The sequence below is a fragment of the Phasianus colchicus genome, chromosome 1 (assembly GCF_987193195.1).
Source record: "Phasianus colchicus chromosome 1, bPhaCol1.hap1.1, whole genome shotgun sequence".
Classification (NCBI taxonomy): domain Eukaryota; kingdom Metazoa; phylum Chordata; class Aves; order Galliformes; family Phasianidae; genus Phasianus; species Phasianus colchicus.
Window position 1 is genome coordinate 38369872 of NC_143436.1, and position 27612 is coordinate 38397483.

Here is a 27612-nt window from a genome sequence, read left to right on the forward strand (position 1 = left end):
TTTATCTAACTAAATGATTACACCACCTTGTAAATAAAACTGCAGATACAGAAAAGTGTCTCTTTGCTCTGATCACATTGAGCCTCCTACACTCTGGAATACCTTTGGCAGGACCTGATGGCATGAAAAAGCTGTTATCATTATTACTTTAGAGATGTCATCTGAAAGTGTGTATCAGTCAAAGCACTGGAAAAGTAACTATATTTCACCCTCAATGTGAGTTCTTTCAAAGGTTTCAATCCTCCTAAATATATTTAGGATGTTCAAAAAGCTGTGTTAACTTTGTGAACACTTACTCAGAGACTGAAACTGAATTTCTTTGAAGATAAATGCTATGCAGCAACAAAGCAACAGAACCAAGAAAGATATTGTTCAGAAACTGATTTTCCAGACTCTTCTTTAGAAAAAATAAACTTCAGTTACTGAATTACACTAGGCATGTACTGTTTTGTTTTGTTTTTCTCATATTAGCAATTATCAGCTTTCCAACAGGCACCTAATGACTGGCAAGCTTTGTAATCAAATTGCATTTTGCTTAAGAAAGAATGCATTCAAGAAACAAACAAAAAAAAATCCCTGCTATTAAAAATAATGTTTTAATTATACTGAGAAAAATTCCTCTTTAATTTGAAGAAATATGGAATATGGGGCAGTGGCTCAGAGGGGCAGAGACTGTCATTTGATACATGTTTTCACAGCAATTAGCACAAAGTATTCTCTTCCATGAAACTCTGAGGAGTAAGGTATTAAAAATTATGAAAATGAACACTAATAGCATGGATGTTGTCAGGGGCTGCCATTTTCATTTTTCTTGAAAAACTCAACATCAGTTTTACTGTTATCATCCAATTAATAGTAAACGTCGTGCAATGTCTCATCTAACACAGATGAAAGATTTTTTTTTCTAGCCAGGGAAGCAGAATGCCAAATAAATAGAAAGAAAACTAGAGAGAGAATTTCTCTTTATCTCCTTTGAGTGCTGGGCTTTTGATGTAAAGCACCTGCTCCTTTTAAATGACTGCTTCTTTGTAGGATCTTGCTTAACAGGCCACGATGTGGCACAGGCAAAGCTGACACAAGAGACAAACACTGAGGCAAAACACCATGGAGTCCAACAGAGTGGGACACAGTGGCTGCTCAAATAGTCACAGTCATGCAGAAAAACAAGAAACATCCATATAACACAACAAACAACAGGCAAAAGAAAAGGTTGATATCATCAGCAGGAAAGCATTCTCAACAGAGCAAGCAAAACTGTATAGACCAGCTACATAGAGGTTTGAGAATGTCACTATAACTATTTTGTCCTCTATGAGACTGACACACGCAAACACTGGAGGGGAGAAGGGTGGGAGCTACGTCTTCTCCTGGCAGAAAGACTGGCTGCTTTCTGACCCCTACCAAACATACTGGTCTATAAAGCGTTCTCAGAGGACATGCATCTCCAGTGGGGTCCTACCTGATGATCTGTTGTGCTCCATCAACTGGTTGTCCTTGCCCAGGCAGATGTCCCCTTGTGTGCTATTGCAGGCCATGTTCAAGTCTGTCTTGCAGAAGGTGGGAGAGCTAGCTTGAGGAGCAGGAGGGATGTGCTTCTTCCTCTTCCTCGGCAGTTTCTGCTTTGCCATGGCCAGGGAGTAGTACATCCCAAAGTTGTTAACAATCACAGGTACAGGCATGGCTATGGTGAGCACCCCTGCTAACGCACACAGGGCTCCCACCAGCATACCTGACCAAGTCCGTGGATACATGTCCCCGTATCCCAGGGTGGTCATGGTGACTACAGCCCACCAGAAGCCAATAGGGATATTTTTGAACTGCGTGTGCTCGCTTGCTGATGGATCATTGGGCTGAGCTCCCACACGCTCTGCGTAGTAAATCATGGTGGCAAATATCAAAACACCGAGTGCCAAGAATATTATCAGCAGCAAAAATTCATTGGTGCTGGCTCTCAGAGTGTGGCCCAGCACCCTGAGGCCCACAAAGTGCCGTGTGAGCTTGAAGATTCGCAGGATCCTCACAAACCTTACTACCCTGAGGAAACCAAGTACATCCTTAGCAGCTTTGGAGGAGAGCCCGCTCAGGCCCACTTCTAAGTAAAAGGGGAGGATGGCCACAAAGTCAATGATATTCAAGAGGTTTTTGATGAATTCAAGTTTGTTGGGGGAAAAAATAACACGCACTAAAAATTCAAATGTAAACCATACTACGCAGACTCCTTCCACATAGGTTAGGGCTGGATCTGTCTCAATTTCATACTGTGGTACAGTTTCTGTTCCATTGACAACATGCTCAGTTTTATTTATAATAGTATTGAAAGCCTCATGCGTTTCCAGGCAAAAGGTTGTGATTGAAACTAGGATGAAGAATAAGGAGGCAAAGGCGATGAACTGAAAGAAAAAGGAAAAAGAGATATCAAAATCACACGGCTTTTCACAATAATAACAACAGATCAGTGCTCATTATCAATCTTTTACTGGTTCACACCCAAGTGATTTACAACTTCAAACATACAAAACTTTGCATCCAGGACAGAGGAGTGGCAGATAGCTCTTAAACATACCTTAGGAATCTGGCTGCAAGAGAAGTCTTTGTGATGGACACTATAATAACATGGTGCAACTCTTCCAAAAAGTGGTTAAAAAAAAAATCTCAAATCCATGCTAAGCCTATCAAGGCCTCTTATCAACAGCTCACATACATGCCAGATGCAGCAATATTTAAGGCTGTTGAAGAAGAGGGGAAAACTGGGCTGACTCTACCAGTTTTGAGATTATGGTTCAGGAGTTCCTATCTAGTCTGACAAACATTTCAGAATGTCTTAGGAACACGTTCCAAAGGTAGGCTTCTTTTGGATTTCAATGATCCACAACCACAGCATAGTACAGAATTGTAGATTCATGGAATCGCTGGAAGGGATCCACAAGGATCACTGAGTCCAACTCCTGGCTCCACACAGTACCACCCAAAATCAAACCCTGTATCTGAGAGCATTGTCCACATGCACCTTGAACTCCAGCACTTGGGGTCATGCCCACTGCCCTGGGCATCCCGTTCCATGCCCACCGCCCTCTGGTGCAGACCCTGTCCCCAGCCCCCAGCTGCCTTCCCCTGACACAGCTCCATGCCGTTCCCTCGGGCCCTGTCACTGTCACACAGAGCAGAGCTCAGCGCTGCCCCTCCGCTCCCTGTGAGGAGCTGCAGCCGCCATCAGGCCTCCCCTCAGCTCCTCTGCTCTGTGCTGGGCACAGCCAGTTACCTCAGCTGCTCCTCATACGTCTTGCCCTCCAAACCCTTCACCCTCCTTTGGACACTCAAATAATTTTATGTCCTTCCAATATTGTGGCACACAAACTGCTCGAGATGAGGTCACACAGCTCAGAGTAAAGCAGGACAACCCCTTCCCTCACTCAGCTGGCAGTGCTGGGCCTGGTGCACCCCAGAGTACAGTTGGCTCTTTGGCTGCAGAGTACACTGCTGGATCACGTTCAACTTGATATCAATCAGAACCTCCAGATCCCTTTCTGCAGGGCTGCTCTCCAGTCTCTCATCCCCAAGTCTGTACAGAGTTGCCTAATCCCAGTGCAGCACTTACTCATTAAATTTCATGAGGTTGACAACTACTCAGCCCTCCAATTTGTTTCTGAAATCAAATTTAGAAGAATACATATTTTATCCATTCTCAGGAATACACACAATCATTTAATGGGAAACATCTGGTTACATTCAGGAACGTTCAAAATCTCAGAATTTGGGCACAGACTTGAGCATTACCGTTTATTGTACCTATACAGAAAGTCTGAAAAATCCAAAATGCAAAATGCAACATGTTAGACACCCTTCCAGCCCTCTACTGACATATATTTATTATCTTGCTTCTCTGAGGAAGGAAAGACACCTATTAATTTATCTAAGCTATTAAGACTAATGACCTAGTTAAGTACTTGGGGATCACCCAGCAGTAAAACGATCCTTGTAATATAGACAAGCAAGTGGATCAGAAGAGCTGGCTGACTCTTGTGTCGATGCATCAGATTTTCATACTAAGATCTTGAGTGGCAGCCCTGAACCGTGTCTTGTTCCATTCCCTGAAAAGGCACTTAGCAGTATTTAATGGGGAGTGCAGCATACACAACGCTTTCAGACAAAAGCAGAGTCTCTCTCACTGTCATGGCAGTGCCTTATCACTGCTCGACCTAACTCATGTTATCAAAATTGCAAATCCAGGATAAGTTGAACAAATATGGAAACACAAATTCAGTTCTGGTAGTGGCACATAAACATAAAATGCAGTTATATAACATGGATTGTTAAGGACTTTAAAAATGCATTGCTGATGTTCAACTCAGTTATCACAGTCAAGTCATCCAGTCATTGAAGCAAACGGAACTTCCAGCACAGGATCTCACAGAAAAACAGCTGGAAGGTGAGATAAATTTAGTTACACCTAGTAAAATGCACCGAATGAAAATGTGTTTCCAGGGTAGTTGCTCCACTGCTACAAAGGCTATCTTCTTTTTAATGTCATCTTTTTACCACCTTGTTAGTGCTCCACAAGTAGGTACGGTACTTGAATAAGCAGTGTATTTAAATGCTTCTTCTCTGAGTCACTGTTTTTAACACGCTGCGAACATGTGTGTTATTCTGTATTTTCCAATTAACAGATGTTTTATATCCAGTATTATTACTTGGGGAAAAAAAAACACCTTACTGAAGACCTGAATATTTTCAAAAGTGGTAAGGACCCAAAGAGACAAAATGATGCTCAAACAGGTTTAAAAATATATCTCACTCTCTGAGCTTCCCTACAAATCTAGCATCCTGAAAGCCTACCATTGTGTGATATCAGGAAAGCAACACAAAAAAATGGTATGTTACCACACATTACAATTCAATCTCAAATCCTATTTGAAATATATATATATATAATAGTGGATACAGAAATGCAAGCCATAAGCAAATACGTCTCCATTCTTTCTCTTTAATCCAGAATGCAATACTGTGGTAAAACTGATTTTGTGTACTTCAGGTATCAATCACTGAATGTAGTATTAGCCCACAGATTTACCAGTGTGCAGTAAAGGAATTCCTTCAGGCTGGTCTAATATTGAGTGGTTCCATTTTCCTAACACAGAATGTTAATTAGAAAACAGAATGTTGTCTCTACAGCTGGTAGACAGAACTGCTTTGATTCTAGAAAATAAGTTTAAATTTGCAATGCAGGTCTAGTTAAATATATTATATTCAGAGTGACAAGATACATCTATCCAAAACTCACATACTTAATACATCAATAACAGAGACTAGCAGCTTGGTTATGGCTTACCTTCCTCAATCAATGAAATAAAGTGATTATACCAAGCCTCTCAATTACAAACACTCTAAATCTGTTCTCTCTCAAAAAGGACTGACTCAGGGACTGAAATGACCACTTATCATCCAGTCTGAGCTTCTAGGCACATGCTAGGCAAGCAATCTTATACTGTCTGGCCAATTTTTACCAGTGACGTTTTTCTGCTCAAACTACAAAATTTCTACACATTCATAGCTCACTTCTTCCTCACCTTATACCAAGGCACCAGCACACTAGCACGCACACCAACACACACCTCCACACCCATACAGTTTCTGTGAAACAGTTACAGTCAGCAAATACAACCAGATCTATATAGCCTAAATGAATTAATCTCAGCAGATCTTTGCAAAGCCTCTCCTTAACAGGGTCAGAAAATTTATCAGACTCTAAGCCAGTGGTGGGTTAAGAATGACCCTTGAGATGCTACTTCAGCATCCTCCAGCATCTTTCTACACAGCAGCAGGATACAAAGCAAACAAATGTGTGGAATTTGAGCATCACTTAAGTTATGTCAGTACTGTAGTTTGCAATTTGAGTGGGGAGTTTTAATAGATAAAATACTGGGAAACCTCTTTCAGCGGCAACACTTTGGTGTCTGCAGGCAGCTATGAATGTTTTTTGTCTGGAAAGAACAAAAAATTACATTCAGGCTAACCAAATTCAAATTTACCAAGAACTTGGTTATAATAGGGATTAAACGTGCATTCAGCAAGACCCTACATCTAGAAGCAGGTAAATAATTAACATCTATCTTGGGGCTGTATTTCAGAAAAAGACTCCATCATGGTTCAGATTCTTTCTAAAAAATGCCAAACAGTAAGGGATTAACTACAGGTAGAACTACCTGACTGGCTATTTGTTACTGTTTTGCACAACACTGACACTGTGAAAGGCCACAGTACACTTGGCACTTGGCAAAGCAGCTAGGAATTTTTAAGTGTAAAATTATATTCAATGACGCTTTGTTATCTCTGAAGGAAGAAGACTTTCAAGAATTTCCAAAATCAGTTGAGTAATCCATTCTCTTATCCTAGAGGAAATCATAAGTGATTGTGAAGAAAGGCAAGAAAACATTATTACATGTGTTACATAATGTCACAATTTCAATTCATAACAATGTAAATAAGACATGTACATATCTGGCTGTGCACAGAAGAGCATATACATCTCATTTTGAGCAAGTACACTCATTCTTTTGCTGCACTTTATATCTCATGCTGTGTTTTGTTTTAAATTGCATACTTGGACATTTTGGACAGATCTTGCAGAGCACCGAAAGCAATGAAACCCCATTCATGAGAAGATGCTTTTACACAATTATAGTGTACTATAATCAGAGGCTTCAGAGAAAATGACAGTGGTGTCCAATATGAGAAGGAAAATATTGTCAGTGAAAGAAGAAACCTTGTATATTTACTTCAGTATTTTCTTCTTAGAGTATTAAATAATATTAAGCAATATTAAGTTGAAAAGAATCTGCCATGTTTTTTACAAACAGTTGTAATGATAGAAACAAAAAGTCACATACTATCCTCACTTATTGTTAATCTTCTGCTTCTTCTTAATTCATTCCACCTTCTCTCATTTTGAATGAATCGAGACACATCCATTTTTGTTCATGTGAGTAGGGACCACATACCAGACATAACTGGTACAGATTCAAACTCCCATCTTCTCTGGTGAACGTGACCAAACAGGTTCTGTTCTTCAGTGACACTCACAATAACTGGGATACCACGCTCAACATTTGTTTGTTTTCCTTAAGTAAAGCAAACAAATTTAAAAGGAATTAGCTTGATCATCATCTCAGAAAAGCCACAGGATGAGTTTTTTGTTTGACACATAAGCAAACCTTCACCTTGAAAAGTTCTGAAAACTTTTTTCATGAGTTGTAAGACAAATTCAGCCTTGACACGTAGCAAAATAATTTCATTAACCCTGTTGCCCAAGTACATGGCTGGAGATTCATTAGAAAAAAAAAAAAAGTTGAAAAAAAATGAGATCCAAATAATTAGAATTTTTGTTTTTATTTCTAAAAAATTTTCATAAATAATTGTTTCTTGTTTGCTTTAGTGAATGTGATAAAATTATCTTTATTCTTTTAGGTTTTCTTTTCTTTTCCCCCCTGAGAAAACCAGTTTTCAAGATGAGACAATGGTGGTACAGACATTCCAGAGCCACTAAAACTAGCCCTTTTTGAAATTAATTGAATTAATAATGGTTCAATGCATTTAGGCCAGAAAAGAGCAGTTAGAAGCAATGTATGTAATCAGTATGTAATTAGTATGTAAAACAAAGCATGCAGAACACTCATTTAGTAGTTAAAGGTCTCAGTAGGTTTCTGATTCCCCCCAGTCACATTTTGAAGACAATCTGCACCCAATTTTGTTCCTGTGCATCAGAATCACACTTCAGACAACACTGGTACAGATTCTAGCTCCCACCTTCCCTAGTCAGTAGGATCACCAGCCAAGTTCTGCTACTGAGTCCCACTAATGTTCACAGAAACTAGATCAACCATCTACAACTCTGTTTTTAAATCCAGAATGAGTGGCAGATCCCATGGATAACTTGTTGGAAGTATCCATGATTACTGTTTTGAACTGAGCATCTCATGGCTGCACATCTGGCTCACTGGCCCAATTTTCCCTTCCAACACAGACCTAGAGATGGAATTGGTGCACACTCCAATGTGATAGAGCCAGCACCTGGCATCAGTTATTCTAAAGTCTGTCAGCAACAATTAGACATTCTGAGGCTTATTGACTAGTGTAAGGTTTGTCAAGTTGTAAATAAATCAGAAACAGTGCTGGAAATCGGTCCTTACACTCAGGCATATTATTTATATTCATTAAAAAGAGATTCATATTTACTACTCAATACTGGACATATGCTTTGTTCATCCTCTCCCATCCCTAAAACAAGCTATTTCTACATTATCTAAGTATTGCAGAATGAGTAGGTCAACATCAGTGATGAGGCCAATATGCAGACTGGTAGTCACAGTTGCCTTACTTGTTTCATAATTAAGTTTTGAATAAAATCTCTCATAACCTGCCAGTATTTTGCAAGTAAGAGTCTATCTTCTGTCTAGATCCAACTTGTTCTGGGCTGGATCTTAACTTCTCCATCATTTCCCATCAGTGTGCAGTGTGTATTTTCTAATTTAAGTATTCAGTAGCAACTTTTAAGGTTTGCTTAGTATGAGTTGCATTCCAGGATTTAAAAAGCTTGTCCTTCACACACTTGACTACAGAAAAAGAAAGCTAATGAAAATTTAATAAGCCCTTGGAAATACAACATTTAATATTCTCTAGTGCAGGTAGAGAACTGCCTTTAAAAAAAATCGAGTTGCATTAAACATCTTCACATTAAATACATTATGAAACTTGATACCTGCATGTTGCTAAAATTTAAAATAATAATAGCAACAATAATAATAATGATAATAATAATAAATAAGAAGAGTCTGTATCACAATTAAACTAAAAATACAATAATAGGAAAACAAAGAAGGACAAGAGTTTGCATTTTATTTCTTGAAGAAACCAGTTTTGAATACCACCCTCTATTGGAACCAAAATCGTGCTTTCTCTACAAAAGATAAAGAGTTCTGTAAACAAATCTTAACTTTTTCTGAACATAAAAAGCATTGGGAATTTTCCACAGACAGTTCTTCACCTTCCTACCAGCACTTTCATGCTAAACAAAACTCTGAAAGCAGAGCAACTTTTCTGTTAGGGAAGAAAATACCCAAAAGAGAAGCAGGTTTTTTTTTCTTTATATCATATTCATTTTGAAAAAAATGAGTATAGTAATAAAAAAAATTCCATATTGGGCGATACAATCATTATTTCCAGTGATGCCAATTGATTAAGCCTCTACACTTTATATTTCAGAAAATAATACAGCTTATTTGAAAAAATAATTCATTGGGTTTATTCTTCCTTCTGATCCCCAGGCCATAGAAGTAATCTATGCATTAAACGCATCTAATTTCACTAACTGCAACAATTTAATCAGATATATTAACTACAAGACTGTATTTTACAATTTTTCTTCATCTGTACTTTTAAGATTAATTGATCAGTGCTACATCTTGATTAAAAATAACCCTCGAATAAGGCAGTTATAACTAGTTATATCAAAATTTATCATTCCCATCTTAAAAATTTATAATCTGGCATTTACTTTTTTTTTTTTTTTCTCTCTCTCTCAAGAGCCCAAGAGAGAAAATAATTGTTCCTGTACATTTTCCATGTATTCATCACATAACATCCTCCATCAGTCTCTTTTTCAAGAACTCAAATCTCCAGCTCCTTTCCAAATCCTTCTAAGGGCTATAGGAGTGGGTCCCAGTCAAACATGAAAGAAGTTCAACGTCACAGATGCCAATCAGTCACAATTGGTCTGTAGCACTGACTTTTTAATCAAGCTTTATAGAAGTTTAGTCATATAAAACCAGTCTTGGGAAAAAAAACAACCCATAAAGATTCCAGTAAATTTGGGTAATTTGGATGTTCAAGGAAACTGTGACTCAGTTGTGGATATTATACAAGCAGAAAAAGAAACTGTATTCATAAGGTACATGATATGCTTCACTCCAATGAGCAGTAATTAAGATTGGAATGAAATCACAGTATTAGATATAACTTTCAGCTTTAAAGAGAGTTGTCTCTAGATTTAGATTGGACAGATTGTTCTTATTTCTGTTCTTAACACAAATGATTTTTTTCCTCTGTTTAAATTCATCTGGGTGTGAGAAGACTGCTAAAATCATAATGTGATTTCAGAACGAACTCCTGTGATGACCTTACCTCCTTGTATAATTTAATGTTCTAAGGAGCAAAATTTGAACACTGAGGCTCAGTCTCCACAAACCTCATCACAGATAGAGGCTATTCCAATACCTAAGCAAACAGATCATCACTGTCTTCACCTCTTTATTCCTTAAAGGTGCTATTCCTCTGTAGTTACAAGATCCCCTTGGAAAATTACTATTACTCTCAAATGAACAAATAGATAGATAGATAGATAGATAGATAGATATGGAAAAGTTACAAACACTTTTATGCTGTGATGTATTTTCAGTCCATTACATCTGGGTCTACTGAGTAAGAAACCACATAGCTACTACCAAGTAGCTACTTACCAAGCCGCTGGTATTTAATATATAAAGTCAAGGCAAATAAACAAGCATTTTCCATCATCACTTATAATCTCTCATATTGTCATTCTTCACACATTAAACAATGTATATAGACAAAGCATTTTAAATAAATCTTCAAGGGAAAAACAAAAAACTTGACACATAAAGCATTAGGCACTGAGAGAAGGCTAATCTAATGTCTGTAAAAATCTACAACTTATCCTTTTTGGGGCAATGGACTACAGTATCAGCATTAAAATGTTTTTATATATAAACAAAAAGATTTAGCAGCACAAACCTCCCTGAGAAACTCCTCACTGAGAATAATTTCTCAACCAACATCACACCATGGTTGGTAGAGCTCTTGCCAACATTTCAGGTTTTATTCTGTGAATGCTCTCTCCTGTTTTCAAATCCCTAGCACAGTTCTTCCTAATTTGTACTCCCTTCTTACTTGGCATTCAATTTAACAGTTAACATTCTGCCGCTACAATTCTATACAGTCACATTTCAATGAAAAAATCTATATATCAATGTACTTCTATTGTTATAGTGTGTAAGAACAGTCTGTAAGATAGACAGTAATATGCTACGAGTAGATTTATAGTATAGGAGTACTTACAGTTAAGACTGCCTACCATCTGTAGGTAGTGGGAACACAAACGTGCCTTTGCTTGCTTGTTCTTTCCCCATTTATTGAAGTCTTACAAAGAAGCTGTCTTTCATTACCAGCCGGAGCACAAATAAAAAGGTTATGAATGCCTTTCATCCTATTCAGAAACCCAGTTCCACAATTAAGTCTTTCTCAGCTGTCAGGTAAATCAGCAGTTTGACACTACAGATACATACAGATACATACTCAACAAATCTTACACACATCTACATTTTAAAGCTCATCATAAAGAAAACCAGAGTTACAAATTCGGCTGCATTTTAATTGCATTTAAGTGACATAGATCTTCCAAAGGTTTCTAAACTGATCTACAAACCTAATGTGATACATACATGCGCTGTGCCACTCAGCACAGAACACTTCACCTCTGCTGAGCAACCGGAGAGGAGACACAACAGTACATTTCAGTGGTGGGGCCACACAGCATGTGGTGGGAGGTCCTCGGACAGGACTGACCGGCTGCCCACATCATTTGGTTTCACTACAGACCTAGTCAGCTTGCTTTCCACAGAATCACCAGTTTCCTAAATGACCAGAGCAGTTTTATGCTAGGCAAACCAAAAATTATCTGATTTCGTTGTTCCATTGAGCAGTTAAGTCAAACATTTCACACTGACACACAGTCTACCTCCCACCAGCTGATTTTTGCTCCTGCAGCCTCAATAGAACTCATCAAAAAGCAATTATGCTCCCTCCAGAAGCTTTCCTTACCCATCCATTTCAATTTATCAAGCTTGTTTTACTTAGTGTTTTTCTGAGCTGTGACTATCCCAGCACTATCCTAGATCTTACCGCTAGCTGTGCTTATTTTTTTAACTAGACTTTGCACTTATATTCTAGGAATCATCTTTTAAAAAAGGAACCAGTAAGGCTCACTATGACTTTGCTTTAATGAAAATGCCTGTGTGGTTACATGAACTGATAAGACACTCATTCATTAAACATCACTATATACCTGTGCACTACAAAACTATTTCCAGCAGCTGCAAAAAAGTAATGGATGTTGTTCCTGGAGTCAAGGCAAAAGTGAGAAAACAAATTCTCAATCCATATTCTGGGTTTAGTGTCAGATATTCAGTGGCTTCTTCTTACTAAGAAGGCATCTTCCAAAAGGAAGCTGAAATTCACTGGATGGATGAAGGAGGCAGATTATGAAGGACCCATTTCAACCAATCCCAGATTTATGCGCAGAGTTGAATTAGCCTTTCTGCATGCTTGATTTCCCTTCCCCAGACTACCTACTGCCTGCAGCATCACAGCAGAGATTAGGCTCTGGGACTTGGCAACCTGAAATACTGCACAGGCAGTATCTTCTTTTCCTGCTGTGATTTCTTATGAAAAAGTTTTATTTGGTTCAATGGGCCAAAAGTAGAAAAATCCCTTCAGTGTTGTACTATATAACAGACATTCATATCCATGCAGATAAATGGAGAAGAGAAAGAAAGTCTTAAGAAAAAATGATGAAAATTCTATTACACCGGAGTTTCCCCTAGTACATAAACCTCATGTCCATTAAAATTACAGAAACATTTTGAACACTACCATCTCCCTCTCCCTCATTTAAGCACTCAGGCTCACTTATGTTTATTTTTTCTCTGATTCAAAACAACTCTGACAGTCTAATTAAAATTACACTCGAGCAAATTTTGAAAACTTTAACATTTTAAGGCTTGATATCCATTAAGATTTTTACAAGAAACTAACTTAGACTTTACCACAGAAGCCATATAGCCGTATTATACAACCTTTTTGACAACCCCTTTTTGACAATTGAAACACACTGGAATTATTTAAAATTTTTCCAGGCCTGTATCTTTCCTGTACAACACAGTAAAACTTCAAACACTAGAATAGAAATTACCATGTTTTTTTTTTTTTTAATTAATGGGATTGAACCATTGCCAAGATGTTCAAAAGTGTACACAGAGCCTTCAAACAGCTGATTACAAGGTCTCATCTGACTCGAAGCTCTTCCTTATACTAATTAAGCAGCATCAGTATAATTCTTCATACTGTCACCAAAGAAAATGCAATACAGTTGATATTAAGTGGTATCCATCTTGGCACTTAGAAGGCAATAAGAGAATGAATGGATATGGAGGTTAAAATCTAGCCAAAGACAAGTCCAGAGTCAGAAAACTGAGATATTCTGAAGAGTCCCAGATCAAAACATCAAGGGACCAAGCAGTTTTCTAAAGCAGATTAATGCTATCTATATTTAATTAAATGCATACAGAAAGGTTTCATTAAAAGAACATTATGAAATTGCAAAGTCTTGCAAGCACTTGAAAGTAAGAAAATGTCAAAAGCAAGGTTGGCCGAGCAACCTTCATTCTGCTCCCTTGGGCACTTGGGTTTGGATACCATACTTATTTAATGATTGCAAATTAATTATGCAAAAGCATAATCTTAATTTGTTTGGTATAGCAGTCTTAATGATGAGCTTCCAGGGCAGCAGATTTTGCGGTATAACCTTAGTTTGATAAAAGTAAACAGTGAGCCCAGAAACTTCCTTGTACAGCCTCTTAGGGAAACTGTCATCATCACAATTCAGCAGACAAAACCACTCTGCCATTTGCACTAGCAGGGCAGCCAACAACTGGAGTAGTCTGAACTGACTCATGGTGGAACACTCTATGCCAATACTCAGGAATCTCAATGTCCCTGTTACTAATATGAAAAGCCTCTAGAAAGCACAGATGGTTTTCTTTTTTTCTTCTTTTTCTGTTTTTTCTTTTTTTCTTCTTTTTCTGTTTTTTCTTTTTTTCTCCACATTTGTCTATGCCTTGCTCCTTTTTCTGCCTTCTCCTTCACTTCTTGTCCCAGCTTTACAGTTGGATCCCAAGCTTTTTTCCTCTCTTCTTCTGAGCAGTGGGTTCTTACCTTTTTTGCACATCCATTTCCCAGATCTCCAACCTCTACTTATTTCCACACACAGCCCTCACTCAAGAGCTGATGTCTCTCTTCTTCCTGAATCTTCCTCCAGCCACAGCCCTTACTTCACTTGCTGCCCTGGCTCCTTGTTGCAGGTTGGTTGGTTGTGGCAGTGTACTCTCCCTGTGTCAGTTCTGTGACTTTTCTATTTTAACTTGCAAGGGACATATGCCTGCAAACTCATTTGCTGAACAACTGGTCTAATGAAAGATACCATTTCTTCTTGCAAACTTGGCCTCGCTATGAATCTGATGGCTTCCTCCTCTACTTCAGCTAGATGCCAGGAAAGACGAAGGGAGCACAGGAGAAATGCTGAGCTAATTAAACAGATCTACCATTAAATAAAATTAAAACAGTTCTTCAGATGAGGATTTATGCCTTTCTATAGTGAAGTCACTGGATAGTCTATAAAATGCAAACAGTATGTCAGCTTTAACCTTTTCCTCGGCCATATGAGGCAGTGCCCTTGGAATTCCTCTCCAATGTCATAAAAACTTCAAAAAAGTCATTCAAGGTTTTCAAAAAAATCTTTGAGATGCCTAAATTAATGAACTGTGCACTCTAACACTAGCACAGTAAAACAAGTGATGCATTTGGAGAACAGTTTGAGGTCAGAAGGGTGTTTTTATGAGGGGGGGAAGGGCAAGGCAGTGAAAGCTCCTGTGCATGATGTATGTGAATATGTTCCAGGCTCACAACACAATCCCATAGACCCAAGCTAAATTTAGAGACAGTGAATTATTCATTGCAACAGTAGTCAGCCTGGCTTATGCAGACTCTCAGGAACTCAGACCATCATCCCAGACAACAGTAGTTCATATATACACACTTTTTTTCAGATTTGATTTGATCAATTTGATTGATTGTGGGGGGGGAAAAAAAAAAGAAAAAAAAAAAAGAAAAAACCATTGATCAACAAGACAGTCAGAATCCTGTAAAGAGTTACATATTTTTAAAATAGATGAGTTAAAAATATATGTAGCTTACTTGCATCTTTCAATCATACATTTCCATTTACCTCCACCTCCAAGAATGCAGCTGTGTCCATTCAACTGAAATAAGAAAGAGAACAAGAAAAAGAAAAGCCACCAGTACAACTATTAGGACACTCAGACAACTGTGACGTTCAAAGTCCTGTTCAAAGCAGACACTTGAACTGAGATAACAATGGTTCAAGTCCATCTCTCGACCCTGGCAGAAGCATGCTGAAGTGAATGAAAAGGATTACACAAGTCTATGAGAGGGATTTTATGACTTCAGAACTGTGATAATGGAAAACTGGATTGAATGACCAAGAGGTTCCTCCAGCCCTCTGTCCACATGAATATTTCCAAATCCAATTTACACATTTATTTAATACACAGATTATGTTCTAAGCCATTGCCCTTGCAAGCATTAGCACTGAAGCTGTACACAGCACCATTTCAAAGGAATTCCTGTTATTAAAACGCATCTGCATTGCCAACTTTATTTAGCTTAAACATTGTCTTAGAGCTTTGTCACCAGTTTGCCCTAGAGGCTGACACTAATCCTTATACTCAGGGCTGGACTAATTAAAGCAGTGACAAGTACCCCCGGTGTTGTGCACAGGCCATCATGCTACTGAAGATTTCTTTACATGGGAGCCTGTTAGCAATAAGAGGGAGCTGCTAGGAGCAGAGGGGACCGTGCGCATCTTGCCCCATAACCCCAAGAGAACCAAGAAATTAATCATCAGTACAGCACAGCACATATTTCTTCAGAACCAGAAGGCTTCCCAAGTTGCCAAAAGGCACTGACTGCTTCTACTTTGCAGTAGAAGCTGACTCCACCTCCTTAAAACGTGTAACAGTTATTCAAAAAAAAATACTTATCTTTATCCTTTCTCATGTGATTCTAAACCCCACTTATTTATTTCCTTTACTTGCATTAATAGCTTCTTTGTGGAAAATAAATAATAGAATATACAGTGGATCTTTTTTATTAAATTCTCCACACAAAGGGGATGTGGGTAGAAATACAAACATAGAATAAACATTTGGATTCCTCAGATGGCTAAAACTCATCTGCAGTAAGGCAGCCAGCAATGTGAATACTTATATTATGAATACTTATATTATCATTTATATGTCAGAGTCAAAAGGCCATTGAGTCAGCTGGGGCAGTTCTTCCTCCATGTAAGTACGACTTCAGGAAGGAAAGTAATTCTGCACTGCTTATAGTATATACCTGCGTCTTTAAAATACTCCTCATAGCAATGGATGCATTTTTTTTTAGCATGTAATGTAAGCTTTGCACTGAGAGACCAAAATTCTCCAGAGAGAGTTTCTGCAAAGACAAGAGCCAGGCAGTCACTCAGTGAACCGATTCCTTGTCCAGACTTGGGGTCTTCCTGATGATGACACACAGGATGGGCTCTCTGGCAGAGCGAAGTGCCATCACAGTCACTCCTAAGCAGGCTGTGCTCATTAGGGACTGGATGCAAATGCAACCTGCAAAAGGAGCGGCACACAACATTGCTCAGAGGCACACTCTGCAGTGTGAGGTCTACGTGGGACATTTAGTCCTGGCACATTCGTTTCAAGACTGGTTACGGCTGCCTGTATACTCTTAAATAAGGAGCAGGTTACTTGTACATGGATTTACAAGTGTTGTCACTGCTGAAATATGCATGCGACACCAACAGAGGCTGGTCACTGGTGGTGGTTATGGAGGAGCAAACTGTGCTTTGGGGAATGCTCTGCTTTTATTTAAGACTTCACTGTTCTGACTTGAAGGGTAATATATTCTCTTTGTTTACATATCACTGACAGCCGTGCAACATCTTGATACACACCACAAAAAACAATTTTACTTAACAGCACACAAGCAGAGAAGTCTAGAGGTAGGATCAGCCTTGTTCCTCCTACTCTCTCTCATCAGTTCTCCTATATTCACTCTTTTACCATCCTGCAGTTCAAGATGCAGAAAAGGAAGATAAGCCACCTTATCACAAATTTTTCAGACAGTTTGCTTCTTCAGGATTTGAATGAGAGCCTATTTCCCTGATGTCTAATGAAATTTGCCCTGGTAACTCTTCAGGAATCAGAAAACAGAACCAAAACATTCGCAGGATGCTAGTGGCAACTGCATTCTTTACAGCCTAAATTCTAACAAAAATACTATTGCTCGCAAAAGATTCTTACATACTAAGACTATCTGTACATTAATATGTTCAATATCATACTAAGAACATCAAAGGATCACCCTTTACGTAAACAGTTTTATAGGAATTTCTTTTCCGTTTTCCCAGGTTTTTTTGTTTGTGACTGAAGCCACTAGAAGAGGTGATGCTCAGTAAAGCAGTCTGATAAAAAGTTATCATTTACAGTGTGCAAGATGAACTTGCCAAGCAGAGACATATTAAGAGACTGTATGTGACAACCCTGGAAGAGTGAGAGAAAACAAGCTAACTTAAATGCAACAAGAAGTATTTCTTTTAGGAATAAAAGACCGTTCCTTTCTTTACTGAAGGATACTCTACACCATAAATGTTGCACCAGCTGACCTAAACACATGCACAGCTCAAAAAATATAACTCCTGAACAAGACTTACTATGTGTGTTTTGTTTACCATATGTATTACATTAATCATGCATGTTATGTCACATTCAGCTTTGCATTTCCACATTCAAATACTGCTTATAATCCATTCTATTTTACCTCCAGATTTGTTACAGGCAATTTTGCTGCATGTCTCAATGCAGTTATGAGTTTGGTACCCAGGGAATGACTGGTGGCAGAGATGTGCTGCAGTACTTGCAGGAGAAGCCAGTCAGGAACAGCAGCACGTCCACCCAACAAGTGAAAGAATCTTGCCACTGAAGGAATTTTGAGTTCTGCAGAAAATTGTGATGGTCTTATTTCACAGCAGGAGTAGTGACTACTGACTGCAAATCCATTTTCTCTATTCTCCAGAGGAAAACAATGAAAGGAGACTTTACTTGCTAAATTGAAACTGATAATAGAGAAACCCATCTCTTAAGAACATCTTTCATAAACCCTGTTCAAATCCTGTAAAATGGTCTGAGACACCAACTGGACTGTGTGGGCTGGGGTTTTGGGTCCCAGGTGCCTCCAGTGCCAGTTCCATCTCACCACAGCAAGGGCATCCCGCTCCCAGGCACAGGGCTGCTCCAGATGCCTCAGTGCCATAAAGATACTATCTCTAGCTTTGTCATATACAAAAGAGATGACAATAATTGAAGTTTTGACAGAACTAACCTTTCTCCCACATATCTCAGGGAGACTGTTTGGTTCCTAAACCTTAAAGTCCTCCCATTTATCTATCACATCTAAATATAGTGAAAAATTTCCATATAGAAAATGGCATTCAGTCATAAAGTCCTTCTGGGCTCTGTTCTGCTTTGGTTTATTTTCTGTAGGTCCAAATATGCTTGCTGGCATCTGTTTCATTCAAATGAAGTTGAACCCTGGACGCCAGAGCTTGCAGCAGTACCCAAATGCAGCAATCGGTAACAGCAATCAGCAGCTCCTTTACATGAACACTGCATGAAAGGATCTGGAAGGACTGCACAGTGCATGACAGACAGTCTTGTCTTTTATTGGCAAATTCCTGCGTGGAGACAAAGCTCCTATTTCAGGCTACTAGCCACATGCTCTCCAAACCTGCACACTTGCATATGAATAGCATGTTTCCAGCAATACTTTTCTTTTATACTGAATGTGGCCAATGATTTATCACCCTTTTTATCAAGATAGTCTTAATATACAAATGTAGCACTTCTGCTTTTTAAAGCTTACTGTGGCAGTGGATCATCCAAGCATTCTGTCAAGCTTCTTCATCCCAATGACGTCAATACATTTTTAGGTGGGAGGACATAGAGAGGTGCCACACAACCTCTGGAAATGTTCCAGTACGAAAAATCATAATGTCTGGTCAGCTCTCTTAGTCTTAACACATCATTTGCATGCTGCTACTTTGATTTCTAAAATAATGAAATCCAAGACAAGAAAAGCTCCAGTTATTCAAAGAAAAACTGCTCACAGAAGTTCCATCAGGAATTCCAGCTTATCCAGGTCAGAATTTAATTTCTGTTCTCTTCCTCCTCCCTGCACAAAACAGCCAGAAGCTAGGGGCTAGGATACTCAAGTGGCAGTCGATGCCCCAAACAAAAGCCTTGGATTGATGTGAAGACCTTTCCTTGCCTTCTAAAAGCCATGCAAAATTATAGCAAACTTCAAAACCCTGAAGTTTCATGAAACAAAGTTCTTGTTTTCCTTCATCCCTAATGATTTTATCCCAGTTTCAAGTAGGCAAGATCTTCCAGCTGCAATGCCCCAAACATACTCTGCCTCTTGCTTTTCCTTTCCATCTCTTTTTCTGCATCAAACACCATCTGAATTAACAGACAGGCAGACAATGCATCAGCCTTTTCAAGCTCTACTGGGAAACACACTTGAAAGAAAAGTACTAAACCCATCCAAAACCACACACAAAATATAATGGCATGCAATTAATTAACCTGTCAAGAGAGAAGCAGACATTATTGTTCTGATGAGCTTTTTAGATTGTGGGTTGCTTCCTCTTGCCAGGTGCAGCTGCAGCGATAGCGGGGGGGAAGCTTACAAAAACATTGTGCTGCCAACCCAGAACAAAACCTGGCCCTCAGACAGACGAGCTGGCCGTGCACTCACTGAACACAACAGCTTCTCCCCAGAAGAAGTCAGACACAAGATGAGACAAAGCAAAGATTTATTTCCATTTTGTACAGCTGGCACCAATACTATCAGGAAAAAAAAAAAAAGAAGAAAAAAAAAGTAATACAATGAATGGCTGGAGCTCAATCAGAGCCAAATATATGGAGCTTTAAGGATTCAGTCCTGGGAAATCATAAGCCTCTCCTGCAGTGAAAGCTTGATGCAGTGGGACATAAGCACAACATGGGAACAGTGTGATGAAGGCTGTTTGCCCAGGATCCCTGTTGAAAACATACAGATGTGGGAATCTGACAAAACTCTTCAGCTTTATGGAAAAGAAAAACAGTGCAAATCTCAGTGTGTACACACTGTATCATCTGACTCTCTTGAGATTTTATCTGTTTCCGTATAGGATTTATACTAAGTGCTTTCAGAGTCCACATTTTGCTGTCATAGCTTTCCAGAATTTTTTTCCCACTCTGTTAATGCCTCATCTACAGTTGCTTTGAAAATGCAATGTCTTAGCGTGGTTCTGACAATTAATCACCCTGCCACTTATAGTTGCATTTTCCTGGCCTAGTCTTTAAAAATTACCTAGGAGTCAGAAAATTCTCTAAGTTATATGGGGTTAAATCGGTACGAATGCTGAGGGCTTGTTGAACAGCTGCCATTATGTAAGTATCCTTACCCTGGGGCCTTTCTTGTTCATAAGTTCATGGTAGGTTATTCCTAAGGTAAATGAGTAGAAAATAGATAATCCTCCAGGGTACAGATAAATGCAGTACTGGGATGGAAGGTTCTCTAAAATAAACAATATTTTATTTATGCATTATTATTCTTTTTAGATTTCAAACACAAAAGTTCAGTTGAATCTCACCAGGCAACCAGGGCTACAGAAATACTTTACAATTTTGGAATACAAGGTAAGAGCTATCTTCTGAAAATATGAGTAGCAAGAAGTTAATTATTGCTTCTCCAAAACACTACTTATATCCTGTGGCTTTTGGAAATACTTCTGTAAAAAAGTGGGTTATGCATATTCCCAGTTGAAGCATCTGTCAGGTCAGATGAGATGGAGTTTTGCTCACTAGGTACAGGCCAATGTTTAAAAGATAAAAAAGTTTTATTCCCCATCTTACTTGTAGGGATTTCATTAAACATTATGACCATTAGAAAGTTATCAACTGATGTAATGCTTTCAATAGGAAGTGATGAGCAACACTTTTCATATTCAGTTTCACAGCTTCAAATTCATTATCAGTTTGTTTCTGATATATAAAAAGTTATGCTGGATATGAGCAAAAAAAAAAAAAAACCCACAAAAGATTGTTATTAAAATGCTTTTTATCTAGTGATAGCTAATGATTCACATACTCAGATGTCAAACAATGAGTATAATAAAGAACAAAGATGGTCTGGGAAGGTTTGTATACATCTGTTGATAGTCTGTCCTTCTGGGGTGGGCGTAGGTCTACTGTTAAATTAAAACAGTACTCATTAAACTTACAAATCCATGACCACATCAGATAACCAGAACAGCAAAATAAAAAGTCACTACCTATACTACCCAAGCAAAAGTGTTTATCATATTTTATTTTACTTATCTGTTAATAGTAATACATGAAAACATTACTACATTTGTTTTCTGGAGTTCTGCGTGATTGAGATACCCATATTGCAAGAAGCTGAAAGGCCCTAACTGGTTTAGTGCGTGAGGTTCTTGCACTTCCCAAGAAAGTTTGCCTATCCTACAAAAGTAAAATAAGCCAAAAATTTTGTGAAAATTGAGCTTGATATCAAAGTGTTTTGATGTTTTCTTGCATGCAGAAATGGCAATGAATGACACCAACTCATGCAAAATATGTTCATATAAAATTGTAAGTGGATACACATGGAGAGCAAAAGCAGCCCAACTAAACATTTGGGCCATGAAAAATAACAGAAAGTGTAAGGAGAGCAACATTCAAGAGAAAGGGAGAACATAAATCAGTTGGATTTGTGCATACTGAAGATACTGGAGAGGCAGTAGGCTACTGGGTATCTTTTTGGACAGGACATCTTTTCCTCACTTCATTCAGATTTAGATTGACTGCAATGCTAGCTGGTAACAATGCCAATCTTCCAAAAAGTGTAAGCTGTTTCTGTCTTGAACTCCTTCAGTGCCTGATCATCACCATAAAAGACCTAATGATGAATGCAGCTACGCCGGTATTATAACAGAATAGCTTGGTATGGCTCTGTGGAGCTTCATGTTGCTGGAACTGTGACCAGAAATAAACCCAATGTCAAAGAATAGGGAAAGTGGGAGAGTATGCCAAAAAAAGTAACCTAGACAATGCCTGACAATATCAAATCATCAAAGAATCAAAGACAGTGACTGTGCAATTCTCCTGAAGTCAACATGATGACACAGAGGTTTCAATAGGGCAGCATTTAAATACCTTGCTGACTCAAGAATAAACACATTGATTTTGGTAATGTGATGCTGACTGTGCTCCCTGTGTGTGTGTAAGCTCACTCAATGTGCACAGACTTCTGCTGTACTGCTCTATAGCTAGTAGGTGTAGTAAATTTATAGAAACAATAAAACAGTGAAATTCATTGTTAAATGGTCCAAGATTTGGTTCATGACAGGCACTTTAATATCCTTCTCTTCTTTGAAGTAAATCTGGATAAGCTCACATGATTTAGAAGTGCACAATAAAATATTCAATGCAGGCTTGTAAGATATGCAGACTTGCAGTGAGATGTTGGTCATGAATCATCAATTAAAATCTCTTACAGGCTTACCTCAGAAGTAAGCTTGAACTGAAGATTAATACAGTGAGAATATAAGAGAGGAAGCTCCATCTCCCTGCTCAATTTCTCCATGAAGCTACAAGCATGATAGAAGCATGGATTAAACTAAATCTGGATGGTATAAACACATCAAGTTATTCGGCCAAACCAGCCAAATGGAAAATATTCCACTGTCACTACTAACTAGGGACATGCAGAGAGGTTGGGGTAAGGAGAAGGTCTCTAAAGACCACCAAAATAAAGCTTTCCAGTTCTCCATGTGGCAGTTCACAGATAATCATGACCTTACCATTTTTAAGATTATCAGCCAGAATGACTTACAGGAAACAGTAAGCAGCTGCTGCTATTTCCAAACTAGTCTCATAAAGGGACTCCTAAGTTCTAAGAATAGTACTAATTATTATGCCAAATAATTAGCTGAGTAAAAGAGAAAAAGTAAACATGGCCTTATTCAACCTCTTGGTTACTATTCTTATCTCAACAGCAACCCACATTGATGAAATGCCAGCAGAAATGCTTTGAATTAATGGCATTCATTTGATCAGAAGCTTTGTTTTAGTCTTCAGCTTTAAACCTCAGGCTAGACTTGAGAGCTGCTTATTCAATGTGTTCTAAGGAGCTCACTGAGCAGACAGAGGAATTTGCAGGCTAGAAAGGAGGAAGAGGAAGGCTCGCATACAGGTACAGCCCACCATTTAATGGCTCAACTCAGGTATTACAAGCAGCTCATGAGCTCCAGCCATCGAGTCAAACTGAGCTCTTAGCTCAACCGATCTTCAGTCAGAAGGTTATTTATGATGTTTACCCCAGGAGAAGAATCCTGATTCCTCAAGTAGGAAGCCTGGCTGGGCAAAGTGGGGTATGGGCAGAATTTTGTTTTGATCATTGGTACCAGTTAAACAGAATAGCCACCAGTCACTTGTGCCACAGTCAAAAAGAAGTTTTCCATAAATTTCTACTGTCTCTCACAGAAAGACCGGGAGATGTCAGCCCACTGACCATATACATAGCAGATCAGAGGCTTGTTCCGCTTCACGTGTCCACAGCTGATGAATCAATACTGAAAATTTGTGAGGCAGTACCTTACCACAGTCAGCATAGCTTTCCATGAAAATAACTGAAAAACTCTAAGGGCAACAGCTTTATGAATTACTCTTGTACTCTCAGCAACAGAGGATGGAGAGAAAGAGCTACTGGTTAGCAGATAGGAACTCTCGCTGATAAATATACATAGCTGAAAACATGCCCTTGCTACTTGCTTCTCTGCAACCTCCACATCATGCTAGTCGCTCTGTTTAGGATGTTTTAAGAGTACATCTGAAATAAGACATATTTTCACTAGCAACAACAAAAATAATACATCATCTCATCTTTAACCCGACCATGCCATAAGCAATTAATTTGTTTTCTTTCCAAATGAAAGGTTAAACAAACACGGCATAAATATTTAATCCGCAGCGCTTCCTTCTTGCCAGTACGTGGTTGGTTTCTCATAGCAACAACAGCCATGCCATTTTCAACAGCGGGCCTCTTGCATTACAGCAACCCTGGAGTAATTCCATGGAACATAACAGTACTACATCTGTCCTTCATTCTAGCTGTTTGCCTGGTGCCAGCTGGAAAGGATAGCTCATGGTGGTTCTGTGAGCCAAAGGTCGATAAATAATCCTAGTCAAAGTCCCACCCACCTCCTCTGGCACATCTTAGTTGGATGCTTTTTCCACAATGATGCAGGAACTAGTGGCATTAAACACACAGATAGCTACGTGTTCTCCAGACAGAACAGAGAGCAGAAGTAGCTCTACAACAGAGAGGAGAAAGCAGAGGGAGCAGAAACTCAGGCTGGTTCAGCAATTTCAGAAGTTTGTCCAGATTCAAAGTAATATGTCAAGCAGCACCCAACACACCACCATCTCAATGAGCTAGAATAAATCATGATCCTGTAGACCACACTGCATTCATCCTTCTGGCAATCAGTCACACAAAGTCCCTGATTTAATTTAGCAGATGATCATTCTACTTATCTGAGAATGAATTTTCTGCACAATGGCCATCTTCTTAATCTCCAGTTGGCCTTGGTGAAATTCCCAATTAAGGATTCTCTCATCTCATCATGTTTATATACCACCCTTAGCATAACAGCATATAAGTCAAAATGAAAATGACAGCAGTCACTACAAGAAGATTTTATGCTCCATTCTAGTTAGCTGTTATTTTCTCAAACTGCCTGTAAATTTCACAGTTCAACTAATAATGCAGCTAAATGTGAGGAAAATTGCAACAAACTGAACTATAACAGCTTTTTATTACCATTTATGCCAGTGTCTAGAATCCTGGAAATATTACTGATCAAATCACTATTATTGCAAATAATTGCATATAACAGTGAATTATTCCCTCGTAATAAGTGACTGCAAAAGAAACTATCTATATAATTCAGCAGGAACATTTCAGAAGAAAGAAAAAAAAAAAAGAAAATCAGTCAAGATGCATGCATTTTGTACTGAATAATAAGGAACTGCCAGCACAGGTAGGAAATATCCCAAGTTAGATTTCACCGTAGTTGCTAGCCTCTTGAAAGAATTTGAAATATGATTTTAAAAATCCCTGTAACCAATGGACTACATGTGTCAACTTGCCTTGAAAGATTAACTTAATTATGTTGAAAGAAGGAAGCAAAGACGGTAGGATTGGTAGGATTTAAAACTCTTTGATGTATGTTTCTTAAGTGCTGAGATAGGGCAGTTGAAACCACATAAAACACCATGAAAATGTGCTTTTTAATGTAAATGTCATGCACACATTTACTTTGAATGGAAAGTGTTATTAGAATCTTTGACCAGGCAGGAAGTTATCTCAAAGAGGTCTTACTGAAGGATGTTTTCTAACATCCTGTAATTTCCTGTTATTGTAGGACTAATAAATCTCATCAAAGTTAGTGGGAATTAGGCTTGGGTTGAAAATCTAGCACTTGCTCTTATTTTCCTGAATTAACACCTATGTGTTTTTTATTTCTCTTTACCTAATAAACAAAACTTCTATTGTATTCCCAGATTCATGAGGCCACGTCCAGAGGTCCTAGACAACACACACGACACCATGTTTTAGCAGGGAAGCTGGGACTCTTCAGGTCCCTTCCAACCCCTGCAATTCTGTGAAAACACCAAAACTGAGGTTTAAAAAAGCCTCCATCTATATCACCAGAGTTTGGAGGTGCTCCAATTTAACGGCTGACTCCTCATTGCTTCCTTAAAATTTTCTGAGCATCATGAGATCTGTATATCCTTCTTACTCACAGCATCCCCCTTTGGGGCATTTCACCATAGATTTCAAGGACTCCATTAAGCTGACTGAGGCTCCAGACAATAGATGTTCTCTCATATTTACAGCATGTTCTCACCAAATTCCTACCATCTAGTCTCTTTTTACAGTCAGTGGAGAGTCGGGCAAACTTAAAGTACAACTCATCTGAACCACAAAGAAATCTCCTGTAGAACTGAATCAAGGACATGAAAGTATGCATTTCCCTGTGTGAATCATGAAAGAAGCCCAGTGTGACTGAATGATACAGTGAGATCATAGAATCATTAAGGTTGGAGACCAGAATTCGAGCAGATGACTCCCATCTTTGTATCTAACGCACTCAGGATGCTAATACTGTGGAACAACTTGTAGAAACTTCCTACACAGAGAGAAGATTCCTCGAGACAAGAGTTTGATAATGACAGACAGTCTAATTAGATCTGCTAGGCTTCAGCTACATTTTGAGGAGAAGGAAAAGAGAGGCACAGATATAAAATTCATATAACGTGAGAACCATCTGATATATTAAATTTGAGATTTTACATTGCAGAGGAAACTCAAACTTATTCAATATTTATGGAATTCTGAAACTTGACTCAAAAAATAGCAAACTAAGGTGATTAATTTTCCCTCTCATGTATTTTATTATGAATAAATAGTATTAAATTCTTTATGCCCTATTAAATTCTTGAATGCCCTTTAAATTTTTTCACTTTCAAGTCAAAATGTTTGTTTCAGACCCTGAAGCACAATAGAATAGTTTCTGCTTGTTGAATCACAGGCCATTTGTAGCTGTAAAATTGTGTCAAAAGAAAGATTTCTGTTAAGTGGGGCAGTAAAGGGAACTGGAATAGAAGGACAGGTTTTAAAAGAATTTTTTCCAATGTATTGTTAAAGCCAGATCAGAATAAATTTTTATCAAAAGAATAACACTGCAATTTTATCAGGTCATGAAACAAATGTGCTTTCTTAATGTGACCTTCAAAAAACATCCTATTTGGTTGAATGACTGGCCATTTACTCCTAAAACACAGATATACAGCCTGGGGTCAAAAAACAATCAGCAAAGGAATAACAGGAAATCTACAAATGAACTTCCATGTAAGTGACAAAGTACTGTTAACAAACAAAGCCTCTCATTTTAAATGCAAATTAAGGAATATTTTTCTCTAAAGAAACTGCACACAGGAAAGTTTGAGAGAAAAATATTTTTCCCCATAGTTTCATTTAAAGAGTGCTTACAGCCCTTGGGACAAGTGATATTGCCTTTGACACTGGCACATTTTTATGTAAAGGAAGCAGAGCTGGATTCATTTGCTACAGTTCAAGCTAGGCATTATGACTCAGAGAACTCGAGTTTTGAGGGTCTTCCCATAGACTATCAACAAAACTGGTTTTAAAAGAAACTAAGGCTTAATGCAGTCAAATGGGATTAGTTAGAAGAGGACAGAGTAATACTTTGCTCCCTTCCTACGCTGTGGCTCCACAGATTGACGTAGTAGCCTCTCTAGTATTTTATGTCATTTCTCTGAAGAATGTCACTAAATTGCTGATACTGCTATCACATTCTCTGGCTTACCCAAAACCAGTTTAATCTTGTTGCTTCCCCCTTAGGCTGACTACCTGAGCAGCCAGTAAAGTCTAATCTTCCCATGTGTTCCCAGATGAAACACCAATGAATTCAAAGATGAGAAAAGGAACAACAGCCCAAGCAATTTG

The 27612-nt window shown here is 38.5% G+C and overlaps 1 protein-coding gene across 9 annotated transcripts in view; it reads right to left on the reverse strand.

The window, feature by feature from the left end:
• Positions 1-27612, reverse strand: part of KCNC2 (potassium voltage-gated channel subfamily C member 2) — a 96332-nt gene that overhangs the window by 7731 nt on the left and 60989 nt on the right. For 8 of the 9 annotated variants that reach the window (XM_090138868.1, XM_090138874.1, XM_090138865.1 and 5 more), the window contains exon 3: positions 1460-2390. In XM_090138868.1, coding sequence (XP_089994994.1) covers positions 1460-2390 — 931 coding nt within the window. Of the gene's footprint in view, positions 1-708; positions 1134-1459; positions 2391-27612 lie in introns of those variants that run through there. The other variant, XM_090138864.1, reaches the window with a different exon arrangement.